The sequence below is a fragment of the Ascaphus truei genome, chromosome 11 (genome assembly GCF_040206685.1).
Source record: "Ascaphus truei isolate aAscTru1 chromosome 11, aAscTru1.hap1, whole genome shotgun sequence".
Lineage (NCBI taxonomy): Eukaryota > Metazoa > Chordata > Amphibia > Anura > Ascaphidae > Ascaphus > Ascaphus truei.
Window position 1 is genome coordinate 11,300,367 of NC_134493.1, and position 14,197 is coordinate 11,314,563.

Consider the following 14,197-nt stretch of genomic DNA (forward strand, 5'->3'; position numbering starts at 1 on the left):
AGGTATACGCACCACACCGGTAACACCGCATGTTCTACTCACCCACACTATATATGCGATTGGGTGGGGTGGAATACCCGTTACATATGTTACAGCGTGACTAACACTCGTGTGTTCCCCCTTTATTCAGGAAGCCACACTATAAAAGAATGCCAATTTGCATCTGCAGTAATGTGCTATTAATTTTTATTAAACAACAATTTCCATATACAGTTCCACCATGCAGGTGAATGGCTTTCAATGTTCAGAAACGATATCTAGAAGTAAAATGTAACCACATCATCTGCCCTTTATATATTAGAATGTTTTAGGTTATATACACTCGTAATCATGAAACTATCATTTTCTATTTGTCTAGCATGTTTTAAAGTTGCAGTTCTCCGTACAGATTTTTTCCCTACCTCCTATTTGTACCATGGTGGAAATCAGGGGGTTTCCGGAGCTGAACTTCATTAATTTACCGAGAAAGGTGCCGCCGGTTCCTCCCCCCCAAGGGAAACACATGGAGGTTTAACATTCCAGCGTCACACAGCCAATAAGAAGCCAGTGATTCAGGGTATTTAAACAACCAGGGAGTACCGGCTTCCCCTTCACCGGTAAGTACCTGGTGAGCCAGGGGGTCGCCGGAGCTGAAATTACGCGGTTCAGCTCTGGAGACCCCCTGCTGCCCAAGCATGTTAAAATGATGTATTTACCTTGGAATGCAAAAATAGAAGCAGTTCGGATTTACACTAATCCACTAACTCTGTGTTTCTTCTGGATCTTGGTCCTTAAGTGCTCTGGTCCTGTACCCACACAGTCTGGTACCTAAACATATACTAAAATGTCCAAATGGACCAGCACTCTTAAAAATAATATTTTCTGCAGTTTAAAAAAAAAAAAAAAAAAAGGGTGTGTGTGCCAAGAACGCGCGTTATAAGTAAAACTTGTGTGTACTGTGACTGTCAAAGGTGTTTAATTCCATAAAAATCAAATATCAAAGTACAATTTGATTGATAAAATACAATTAATTTTGACTTTGAATGCGCCTGTTCGGCACACGCCCCTTATTTAAAAAAAAATCATTACAGTTGATATATTATATTTTTTATATGTATGTCATGTGAACACCTAGCATGTTGTGCACTTTTGTATTTTTTTTTATAAATGCGAGGTGTGTGTATATATGTCTGTGTATGTGTGAGTGTATGTGTGTGTATGTGGCTATACCAGAACACTGTGCAACAGTCCAGACTCCTGGGTTAATAGCGCAGCGTGGTTGCCATGACACCGTGTCCGCCGCAGTGAGCACTCCTGGGAATACCATACCGGAGCATCCACTCGGCACGGTCAGGTTCGGCCTGTACTCGTGCAGCAGTGTGCCGGTGCTGCACCACACGTTCCGGCTGCAGAGAGTGTGTGTGTGTGTGTGTGTGTGTGTGTGTGTAGGCGTGTGTGTGTAGAGGCCTAGGGTCGGGACCTTGGCTCTGTTTCCAACTCACACCCCGGCCAGGAGGCCCAAGGGAGCCAGTCACAGACAGATGCACTGTGCTCCCGGGAAGGCACTTAGAAGCAGCTGTACTGTGGTCTGGAGGGTCGGGCCATACTCGTGCAGTCCCAGCCCAGTGCAGGACCGCACGTTCCGGCTGCAGGGCCTCCGAGGTGTGTTTGTGTGTGGAGTCCTAGGGCCGGGACCTCGCCCCTGCTCCCAACTCACGCCCTGGGGAGACGGTTACAGGCTGCAGCACTGTGCGCCCGGGAAGCCTGTAATAGGCAGCGGTACCGTGCTTCCGGTGAATCGCGCATATGTGGAGGTGGATGGGACCTAGTGCGCATGCGTTCAGTATGGAAATAGTATTTGCAGTTTCTCCTGCGCATGACCGGAATACAAAAGATTGGTTTGTGCATGCGCCGAGTAGTGTGAATGGATGTGTGCAGCGCGAAATACCAGCAACGTTTATGCACATGCGCAGTCACTCACTTCAGTTATTTTCGGGACCATTTTCAGTTTTTTTTCTCTATGAGATTTTTGTGGATGGCAGTGCCATGAAAGAAGTTTCACTTAAAAAATAAAAACATCAGATCCCGTCAAATCAAAAATTCCTTGCTTTAATGTGATTCAATACAGTCCTTCATGGTATAAGTAAAGCTTCAATCCAGTTAAATACATTTCCTCACAATTCATATTACAAGTGAAAAAATACTTCCAACTTCGTTTTGGTACAGTTCCCTGCAGTTCTCCATAATACAGGTGACAAATCGCACATTATTGCTCACATACTACTACGTCTAAGGTCCCCCTGGCCCCTTAATCAGGCCTAATGAAACGTGTCTTATGGCAGAAGACTGCTTAGCAAATATGGCTCCAATCCTCATCCACTTGTTTGGACTATATAAAAAGTTACAGGTTTTTTTTTATCCCAGGATTATACTTTTAACTTCAGTTCCTATAAATGGTATTGATCTAGTCGCAGATGAGATACTGTACCATTTTTTCCTCATGTATCTTTTATTTGACCATGTTCTATGTATTCTTATTTTTAAGAGCTGCCCATAATTCCATGTATTGGATGCTTTATATATGGCATTTGCTTACTAGAGAATGTTTTTATATTGTGGCTTTCTGTATTGTTTGAAGGGTACATCCTGTACATTGGTTGTAACACTACAAAGAATATAGTCTGTGGCTATATACCATACCGTTAGAATCAGAGCAAGCAGTCCCTACGAGCTTTGTTGTCAAATAACAATTGTATATGACAAACACCTCTCTTACCTTTCATAAATGGACATGACAGGCATTTTAATTATTTGTATATATTGCTTATTTCATATTGTGAAATGGCTCGTCATTAACTAAACTTAAAATTAGACCAGAAAAGAAAATGGATAGGTGACCTTAAATCAAATCACATGTTTTTTTCCTGACTCAAAAAGCAAAGTCACCACAGAGGTGGGGCATGAAACCAGAGTTTGCATGTGTAAAACTGCAACGGTCGTACACAGAGAGAACTTTCCTTCAGTTCCTTCTTCTACAAGGGATAGAAAAAACCTATGAGCACATTCACATTTTATGCAGGTCCCCAAACCTGCTTTTCCCCTTTATCACACAGCATAAAATGCTTCCATTGCAGGCAGGGATTCTGGGTAATGAAATACAAAGGGGCCACTTTTCGCTTCCTACCCACTTTAACGTGGATCCCTTTATGCTTATGCCTGCGTTTACACTGTTAAGGGGACATTGGTCTTGTTCCAAGATCGGAACCACTTCTTCCTGCCAGCAAACCTATAGCAGGTAGTCTTTGGTCGTCGCTACTACAGGTGTGCTGACAACTTCCTGATGGTTGTTGTTTTGGACAAACTTTAGGATGCAACAGCTTGGCAAGCCGGGGTACCTTAACATAAGACCGATGCGGTCAGCAGCTGGAGAGACCCCGATATATAAAAAAAAGAGCCGCAAAAGTGCAGTTTTGTCTCAGTCTTCACAAATAAGTACCAGCTACTACCGTAATACTTTCCTGTGTCTCACTGATATTAATGATCAGCAAACCATAATGAGAATACATCAATAATGCGATCGTGTATATCGAATGTAATTATATAAACATACGTATCTTAGGTTTTAATATATTAAAATATATACAATAATAGAAAGTAAAATAATAATGTGAAACTTGTGTCATCAATGAAAGACTGACTGGAAGACAGATATAACAGGATCCTCATGATTTGTCACTACAAGTACACTACGGAATTTGTCAAACAGCATCAAAAGTTGCGACCTGCGCATGTTTTCATTGTACATGATCTCTTCCACATGGTGTCGTCCTCGGAAATAGTGTAGAAGCCTGCATGAAAACAAAACAAAATAATAAGAAATGTGATTTTGCAGATTAAAAGCTGCAGAGCAAGCAATATCCTACTTTTTAAAAAAATAAACAAATGCTATAAGTATTTTCTCATAATATAGAACTGATTAAAAAATAAAAAAACACAACTCTGAATTAATTTTTTAATGTATTATACTGTAAAGCATTTTTGTTTCTATAGCAACCATTTACAAAGTCACACCCCCTTCCTCTTCTGAAACAGGCTCTGGCACACCCCTGTTTGAGTCCTGCCCTCTCTCTAGCAGTGTAGCATTTGTATCTAGTGACGGACTGGTCACATGATCAATTTCATTTCCCCCTTTTGAGATATCATTGAATGATATTGCACTGGGGTTTTTTTGTTTGCCTTCCTCTGGATCAATATACTGTAAGTACGGATATAGGATAAAGTATCTGTCGTCTAAATTTAGCGTAGGTTGAACTTGATAAACGCATGTCTTTTTTCAACCTCATCTATTATGTAACTATGTAACATACTATGTAACTATGTAAATACAAATTAACAGAAATAGTCAATAGAAATTATAAACATGCCAAAATAAATGTACTAGGGTCTGAAAAGTAGTATGCCACGTATCAACCTTCAGCACTGCAGACAGTGATACAAAAAGGAATCAAATGAGTTGTCCAAAATAAATTTGAGGGTTCCAGGGGATAACTACCAAAATCATAGGGAACCTCTGGTAACCCAGATATATATTTAACTTTATTATTAGGAGAAAAGAGAAATAGCTTAAAACAGTATAGCAATGTGCGAGAACTAAAGAGACCCCATGAGTCTTCCAAAGGTCACACAAACCAACTTCAGTGCACCCATTTTCACAAGTCATACAGTGGTTAAGCAGCAGATAAGGATTCTGGGTAAGCACAGGAGAAAAAATGGGCAGGTCACTAAGCTTCCTACCCGTTTCTTTAAACATTCTAGTATGACAATACAATCTAAATTACAATGAAGCATTAGAAAAACATATAAAGTTGTTTGCCTTAAAAAAGGTTAACTTTTTATGCTCACAGCAGATGGAACGCTATTTAAACTGTATGATGTTTGGCAGCCTAAACCATTGTATTTTTATAATTGTTGGGTGGAAACATTGTTTTGGGAAAAGTAATGTTTGGTTTGCTTTTAAGCAAGTTAATTTAGGATGGTGTGCCAGAATTCTTCCTCTGGGAATACACTTGTTTAAATAATAATCTTATTTAGAACTTCAGCATATGGGATTTTCCATAGCTATAAATTATAACAGATGTCCACAAATGGTTCCATTTTATCCAACTGACAATATGCTGTAACTGCTCTTGAATAATGCAAGAATCTTTGGCTTCTTTTTGACACAACATTTAATCTTACTACCTTTGAATAGATAGATGACAATGTTTATAATAATCCTACATGTTGCCACAGAATCCATAAATACACAAAGATATTTAAACCTGTAAAATTCAGCAGAAATAAAAGTCCCTGCTAATTTGGGAAACTATAGATATTAAAATCAATTCTATGTTTCTGGACTATTTGTACGTGTTATTTTTGATATTAGTATTATGTTAGTGTTGGTTATCTTGGTGCCTTAATAAAATTAGTATTAATATTATTTATGTTTATGATTTAGAATATTATTAATATGACTGTTTTCTAAATGTCCTCAGTGTGGAATAACCTTGTTTACTTTATTTCAATGAACAATCAAGAAGGAAAACAGTTAAAAACTCACAGACAGCCTTATTCAAGTTACTTTATCTTCATACTAGATCACAAAGTACATGGTGAATTGGTAAGATCAGAAGCTAGGTATCCTGATCTGTGCTTGGATCAGAAACCAGATGCAAGCCTGTTCAGCTTGCGTCCTGATCTGTGTGGCTGGTTGATTTCAAGTGCTGGTTGTATTAAGTGTGCAGTTAGATCTAGAAGGAGTTTGAACAAGGAAGGAGTTAAACAAGGTATAGCACTGTATATTGAAGTACAGTTTATTGTTAGCACTTATAAACTTAATAGTTGCTACAATGAGCAGGATTGAAAATGCCACTCAATGCACATCTTGCCACATGTATGTGCACTTGGAGCAGCTGTTCCAAGGAGCATACCGCTGTGAGAAGTGTGAGCAGGTGATCTCTTTTGAGTCGGAGATTGCTGATCTAAAGAGGCAACTTGCAATATTGAGGGACATTGACAATCTTGAAAGGGGTTTAGTGCTCACTGAGCAGGCCCTTGCTTCAACTAGTGGTGCAGAAGGTTAGAGAAAGATGGAGGGTCCTAAAAAATGATTACAGGGATCTAAGCCAAAAGCTTAAGGCAAGGACCTCCAAGATAGTATTTTCTGAAATACTACCAGTGCCATGCGCTACCGCAGGGAGACAGTCAGAGATTAGGGAGGTTAATGCATGGCTAAGAAAGTGGTGCAGGAAGGAGGGGTTTGGGTTTTTAGAGCACTGGGACTTCCTTTCTGAGAGGTGCCATCTATATTCTAGGGACGGATTGCACCTCAATGAAGAGGGATCTTCTGTGCTAGGGGGGAGAATGTTAAAAAGGTTGGAGGAGATTTTAAACTAGGATGGAGGGGGTGGGGAATGAAACAGATAACGAACTAAATAGAATAGATGAGGATACAAGGTGGTATGGAGGTAGAATGGGGGCAAGTACGAGATTGACAAGCAGTGAGACACCCATAGTAAATACAGATAATACTAGAAAACTTCTAATGACAAAACCAAGTTGGCGCAGAAAGGAAGGAGCAGATAAGATAATAGTACAGGCTGAAAAAAACCAAAAAACTGAAATGCATGCTTGCTAATACAAGAAGCCTGACAGATAAAATGCGGGAGCTTGAATTAATAGCTGCAATGGAGCAGTATGATATAGGCATTACTGAAATATGGTGGGATGAAACTCATGACTAGGCAGTTAATTTAGAGGGTTATTCCCTTTTTCGGAAGGATCAAGCAAATATAAACATACTCCACCTCCTCTTCTATGTTAAACCGGATCAAAAACCTATTCTAAAGGGAAGATGTTTATGAAGGGAATGATGAAAATGTAGAGACTTTGTGGATAGAAATTAGCAGTGGAGGTAAAAGTATAAAAAATGTTTGTGGGAATATGCTATAAACCACCAAATATATGCGAGATTGAGGAAGTTATAATACTTTTGCAAATGGAGAAGGCATCAAAACTAGGTCATGATTGCACAATGGGTGATTTTAATTATCCAGACAGACTGGGGCAATGAGATTAGCATTACAACAAAAGGAAACAGGTTTTTGGCAGTGCTAAAGACAATTATATGACCCAAATTATTGAGGAACCAACCAGGAGAGGGGCAATACTGGATTTGGCAATATCAAACAATGTAGAAGTAATAATAAATATTCAAGTCCTGGAACATTTGGCTAACAGTGATCATAACATGGTCTCATTTGAAATAAATGATCAAAAAAACAGTTGGACTCAGTAAAAATATATGCACCTGGATGAAAACTGGTTAAAGGACAGACAACAGAGGGTTGTCATAAATGGAACTTTTTCAGGTTGGGCTAAGGTCGTGAGTGGAGTACCTCAGGACTCGGTACTGGGACCCCTGCTTTTTAACTTCTTAATTAATGACCTTGAGGTTGGCATAGAAGCAAAGTCTCCATCTTTGCTGATGACAATAATTTGTTTGAGGTAATAGAATCAGAGCAGGACTTAATTTCTCTCCAGAAGGACTTGGAGAGACTGGAAACGTGGGCAGGTAAATGGCGGATGAGGCATAATACAGATAAATGTAAGGTTATGCATTTGGGAAATAAGAATAAACAGGCGACTTACAAATTAAATGGGGATAAATTGGGGGAGTCGCTGATGGAGAAGGATTTAGGAGTGCTTGTAGACAGCAGGCTTAGCAATAGTGCCCAAAGTCATGCAGTAGCTGCAAAGGCAAACAAGATCTTATCTTGCATTAAATGGTCAATGAATGGAAGGGAAGTAAACATAATTCTGCCCCTTTACAAAGCATTTATTTTATATATAAAAATGTTTTACCAGGACATAGTACATTGAGAGTTAGCTCTCGTTTTCAAGTATGTCCTGGGCACAGAGTTAGTAAGGCACATTAGTAAGACCACACCTTGAATATGGAGTACCATCATTTTGGGCACCACTCCTAAGAAAATACATTATGGAACTAGAAAGAGTGCAGAGAAGAGCCACCAAATTAATAAAGGGGATGGACAATCTAACTTATGAGGAGAGGCTAGCTAAATTAGATTTATTTACATTAGAAAAGAGGCGTCTAAGAGGGGATGTGATAACTATATACAAATATATTCGGGGACAATACAAGGAGCTTTCAAAAGAACTATTCATCCCACGGGCAGTACAAAGGACACAGGGTCATCCTTTTAGGTTGGAGGAAAGGAAATTTCACCAGCAACAAAGGAAAGGGTTATTTACAGTAAGGGCAGTTAAAATGTGGAATTCATTACCCATGGAGACTGTGATGGCAGATACAATAGATTTGTTCAAAAAAAGGTTGAACATCTTTTTAGAAAGGAAAGATATACAGGGATATACCAAATAAGTATACATGGGAAGAATGTTGATACTGGGATTAATCCAATTGCCAATTCTTGGCGCAAGGAAGGAATTTATTTTTCCCATTATGAGATATCATTGGATGATATGTCACTGGGGTTTTTTGTTTGCCTTCCTCTGGATCAATAAGGAAGTATAGATATAGGATAAAGTATCTGTTGTCTAAATTTAACATAGGTTGAACTTGATGGACACGTCTTTTTTCAACCTCATCTACTATGAAACTATGTAACCATGTAGGCGAATGGAGAAACGGGAGGGGGGGAAAAAGCCTTTTTTTAAATGTGAAGACAAAAAAAATAAGTTAAAAAGCAATGTTTCCATGTTCCTCGTTTCTCTCACACAATCATAACTAAACTTCTAAGTTCATATCTTACTTTTAACAAAACATGACACTAACTCACACATCAATACTTAACATATTACTGTGCAAGGATATGTTTTCCTTACAAGAAAAAAAAGAGGCAATAAAAAAAAACCTTGTCCAAGGTAAAAGCCAAAGAGAAGTTACAGAAAAACAGTTACCAGCCACTAGGAAACAAGAGTTTAGAAACACATCAAATAAAGACGCCAGCGTTATAGGTCAAGTTCTGTAGTAAATATTGATTACAGTGTCGGGCTTTAAACAGTTTAGGATAGGGGTGCTCAAACTGTGGGGCACGGGCGGATTTTTCTGGGGGGGGGCGTGGGCGTTTTCAGAGGCCCCACGTTCTTCCCTCAGGCATTTAATTAAATGTCGGGGGATCGCGTGAGGCCCCTGCAACACTCCACTTACCGGGATTCAGCTGGCTGTGTGACGCGTCGCCAAATGGCGCAAGGGGCCATGTTACGTGACATCACCCGCGTCAAATGTTCACTGCGGGTCACGACGTCACATGACCCCGCAGTGTCACTTGGCATGAATACAAAGTTGGGGGGGGGGGGTGGGGCGCATGAGAGCCGGGGAAGGGAAGACAGGGGGGCGCAGCTTCAAAAGTTTGGTTTAGGAGATACTAGTAATCAGTCATTATTTCCTACACGCAGACACTAAATGAAAAAAATATTTGTTTTGATATTCTGGGTTAATTTCCTCAGTAATAACGATGTTGATGAAGCATTTTGTTGCCAGAGGGGTGTGCAGCACATTGCTTTTCAAGCCCCTCTGTCAGAGAAAGGGTATTCCAGGACATGTTTGGCAGACCACCTCTCTGTTTAGAAGACACCGTCTTAAAAATATTGCCTTAGGCAACCACTCGATTATTTCTCTAAAAATGCTTTATAGTGGAATTAGCAGCGCAGTTACAGCTAGGATATGGAATGGCACTTTCCATAAGCTTAGCACTTGGAGCACTAAATTAAGGTGTTTGTACATGCGCCAGAGGGTAGAAAATATTCACCAGAACATATTTATGCCTAATAAAGCTCCTGGGCTTTTTCGGCACCCTTCCGTTTGGAGATCAGTATCAGAACCGATGCTTTTTAATATCTCATTATAAGCAACTGCTGTATATTTGCATATCAATACTAAATCATTATAACAGCAAGTTGAGTGCAGTATAGAACATGGGTGCTATACAAAATGCACAGGTTTATTACAAAAAAACTTTCCTGTTCAGAGTCTTGCAAATCCTTTAAGCTGAAGGCTGTATTAATTAATTTATTAGCTGCAAAAGCCCCATAATTCATCAAAATGAAAAATACACCACTTAAGAAGGTGCAATTCTAAATACTCTACCATTTGAATTTCTTAGGGGCCCCTAAATGACAAACACATCCTCAAATCAAGTGTTTTCTTTACCCTTATCCCACCCTGTTCTCATCAGGGAAGCTATAAAGATAAGGGCGGTATAGAGGGGGTGTGGGGGGACTTTGACTGTACAAGCACTTGCTGAACACACAGTGACATCACACAAAGAGCCAGACGAAAACCAAACCCCCTCCCAAGTATAATTTTGCAAACTAAATAAAAAATACTTACAGGTGTCAGATTTGGGTAAAATGCACACATGAAATTAGCGCACTTTGGTCCTAGGAGGATTTGCCCCTTTAAGGTCCCCCCATTTTTACCTATTTTTAAAGTGACCTCCGTGTGATATTAAAGCCAGTATGTTGCAGAGTGTTCACACTCCTACTCACACATTCCCCACTGTACTTGTCAGCACAGAGCTGTTTTCTATGCAGACTACAAAGGCTCCTATCAGGAAAAAAACACGTGTCAACTCACATGGGCTTTTCAATAAAGTGAAAAACTATTTATAAGTAAGGTCAATGTTTTAGCCCCTCACTAGGACATTTTTCAAAAAGTTTAGTTAATATTAATCTTCTCTAATAACGTTCTTTTTGGGTCTACTAATGTTACTATATGAGAGGGGCTTAGCAGCCACAATAATGTTGGTTTTAGGCTCATTGTGTACGGTATTTTATTCCTGCAAAGTTTAAAAAGTGATTGAGTAGGGGAAAGAACTAGAGAAGAGAGAATAGACATCCTACTGTACAGTATTGTGAAACAATGAACATAGAATGTGAACCGACCATATACGACCTTGTCCACGGTAGAAGTGAGCACGCTGGCACTCGAGCGCCGTGACATCAGGTGCTCATGTTGATCGGGCGACTCCTGGCTACAGTAAGCCTAGATACATCTGTACCATGCAATATTCACCCAAGTAAAACATTCATTTATCACCTTGCAAACATTCGGAGATCTTCTGCATTCTGAGCGGCGGCGACGTTGAGAATGGCTTCCCTCTCATTTTGAGAAAGACTTGCAAGAAGAGTCTCTGTCACTCTTTTGTTGATTGGCGAGTCTCCCCCTGGTACCAACTCTGCGCTGGAGTTATCCATACTGGGACTGGTTAAGGTCATGTCATCACTACTGGCTATTAAGTAAAGATAATACACGTTTGTAATAACTAAAGAAACAGTGTGAGGAACCCTACAAATAGTGATAGGTTGTATAAAGCCAAATATCCCCTTTATTTAACCCTATGAGACATACTTTATTTAGAAAAGCAAGTACAAATATTAAAAATGTGTGAACCATGTTGCTTGATGGTCAAGATATAGTTTGTCGATCTATAATTAAAGAAGTTGATGTTCATTCTGTACTTGCAATTTGTAAGTGCCATCCATTACTTTATTGGTGGGAATATCCAGCATTGAAGTGCCAATATTGTGAACATTTATCAAACACCAGTCTTATATTCACACCGTAGCAAAGGACTTTACAGTGCAAAAGAACTCTCCGTAGCTCACAGACAATAAAAAATAAACAGTGCAAATGTGCTAATAATAAAAAATTTAAAAACGTGAAATTCTTATAGATGCCCACTCACGTGGTAAGGAATAAAACCAGGCGTTTTCAGAATATTATGTTCACACGCCAAGAAATGTATTTACAGAAGTTACTGATATGAGTAAAGACACCCATATGCATTTGCACTAGTGGGCTACACACTTAGCCAGGAGACTTTTATAAAGAAACCCTACATATGGTGCTAGTTTAATCCCATAGTTAAGTAAAATGACAGAAGCCGTGTCTAAAAAAATTCACTGGTCTTCTGCCATCTTCCCATCGCTGGAAGAAACCTGGAAGACCATTGAGTACAATGGACTGTGCGGTGTCTTCCTTCAGAATACTTCTTAGTAAATATGGCCCTTAATATGTATTTGATTCACAAATAAAATGTCTCTTCATGAGGTTTTCCCTCCTCTCTGTTGCAAACGTGTGTTTTTGCTTTATCCGTTTGGTTGCTGCATATTTATGCAAAGGAGGGCTGCACAAAGCTCAGACAGGACAGGTACGAGGCATCACCAGAAGCAAAGCTCCAATGGTCGTCAGGGTCTGACACTTAAGTCATGCATTTCAAAGTTTTAGTACCCGTATTAATACAACAGATCTACACTACAATCACGTACAGATGCAGTGAGTGCTGGAGAACCCAGTTAAGAAATATGCTTCACAGACTGTCACTTGCTACATCTGAAAACCCCATGTACAATTCTAATAAATAGTCTGGTAACAGGAAAAAGTCATACTTGGCGAGCCAAAACTAAGGGCATTTGGGGTGCTGAGACTTCTCCCTCCAACCCTGGCAGCAAAGGGCATATCTTCATCTCTAGATCGAATATCATCTTCATTTGGAGGCACGAGGAGACACACGTACGTGTGGAGCTGGATAAGGAGCCTATGCTGCAGCATCCAAATAACCATCTGTATGAGGTGAGGCTGCAAACATCAAACAGAAAGATTGAAATCCAACAACGGTTCCAAGTAATTAAAACATTCTGACAGTTTGTCAACTTTTAATGTTAATACATTTTCTATTTTCTTTAAAAATATATACTCTGAACTATGGGGTCCCGTCTCCGGATTTTGGATTGTCCCAGAGAGCGTCAGATCATCACCAACTACAACTTATCAAAACCTATTCACTGGAAATACTGGGCTACTCATATCACTGGAAGTACTGGGCTACTCATATCACTGGAAGTACTGGGCTACTCATATCACTGGAAGTACTGGGCTACTCATATCACTGGAAGTACTGGGCTACTCATATCACTGGAAGTACTGGGCTACTCATATCACTGGAAATACTGGGCTACTCATATCACTGGAAGTACTGGGCTACTCATATCACTGGAAATACTGGGCTACTCATATCACTGGAAGTACTGGGCTACTCATATCACTGGAAGTACTGGGCTACTCATATCACTGGAAATACTGGGCTACTCATATCACTGGAAGTACTGGGCTACTCATATCACTGGAAGTACTGGGCTACTCATATCACTGGAAGTACTGGGCTACTCATATCACTGGAAGTACTGGGCTACTCATATCACTGGAAATACTGGGCTACTCATATCACTGGAAGTACTGGGCTACTCATATCACTGGAAATACTGGGCTACTCATATCACTGGAAGTACTGGGCTACTCATATCACTGGAAGTACTGGGCTACTCATATCACTGGAAATACTGGGCTACTCATATCACTGGAAGTACTGGGCTACTCATATCACTGGAAGTACTGGGCTACTCATATCACTGGAAGTACTGGGCTACTCATATCACTGGAAGTACTGGGCTACTCATATCACTGGAAGTACTGGGCTACTCATATCACTGGAAGTACTGGGCTACTCATATCACTGGAAGTACTGAGCTACTCATATGACTGGAGAAGTATTCCGGGCTGACGAGGCCTAACCATCTGTAGCTGTAAGAGTACCATGTTATTATTCGTATGCTGTAAAATAGTTCAGCTCCACCAAACTGAGGGGGGCTAGAATCTTCCCCAGCTCAGGGAAGACAGCTTAACTGAATATTACATAGGGGGCGTTAGTCTTTGAGACTGTTCTGTATACAGACTAAAATAAAATTGCCAGATCATTCTCTCAGTTATTGTTGGCCAAGACAAGATGACCACAATCCCTAATGCTCCCATGTACATTTTTGTGATCTACTTAAATACATCCAAGATACAAAATATTAAATCAAATATAAAATAATAATACAATTAAAATAAACTATTTTATTCTTCACAGCACTGCAGGAGAGCCAAAGTCTTTGCAATGTATTGCTTTATGTACTAGTGTTTGGTCTCGCCATTAGCAAACCACATTCTGTTTCAAACTGGAGCCAAAATGTTGAGAAAGATAGTCGATAAGCGGACTATTATTTTTGAATCAGGGTCAATGTGGATTCATGTGAAACACAAGTAACTGTAAGGGCAAATCTAATCATCAAGGTCACCTGCACCGAGAATGCA

General features: G+C 39.8%; 1 protein-coding gene across 6 annotated transcripts in view; it reads right to left on the reverse strand.

The window, feature by feature from the left end:
• Positions 1-2,067: 2,067 nt before the first annotated feature.
• Positions 2,068-14,197, reverse strand: part of NPRL3 (NPR3 like, GATOR1 complex subunit) — a 374,812-nt gene continuing 362,682 nt past the window's right edge. For 5 of the 6 annotated variants that reach the window (XM_075565267.1, XM_075565265.1, XM_075565264.1 and 2 more), the window contains 3 exons: positions 12,454-12,643; positions 11,102-11,294; positions 2,068-3,827 (listed from right to left, as the gene is read on the reverse strand). In XM_075565267.1, the coding sequence (XP_075421382.1) occupies positions 3,662-3,827; positions 11,102-11,294; positions 12,454-12,643 (549 nt within the window). In that variant the 3' untranslated portion in view covers positions 2,068-3,661. Of the gene's footprint in view, positions 3,828-5,581; positions 5,772-11,101; positions 11,295-12,453; positions 12,644-14,197 lie in introns of all 6 variants that reach the window. The other variant, XR_012787349.1, reaches the window with a different exon arrangement.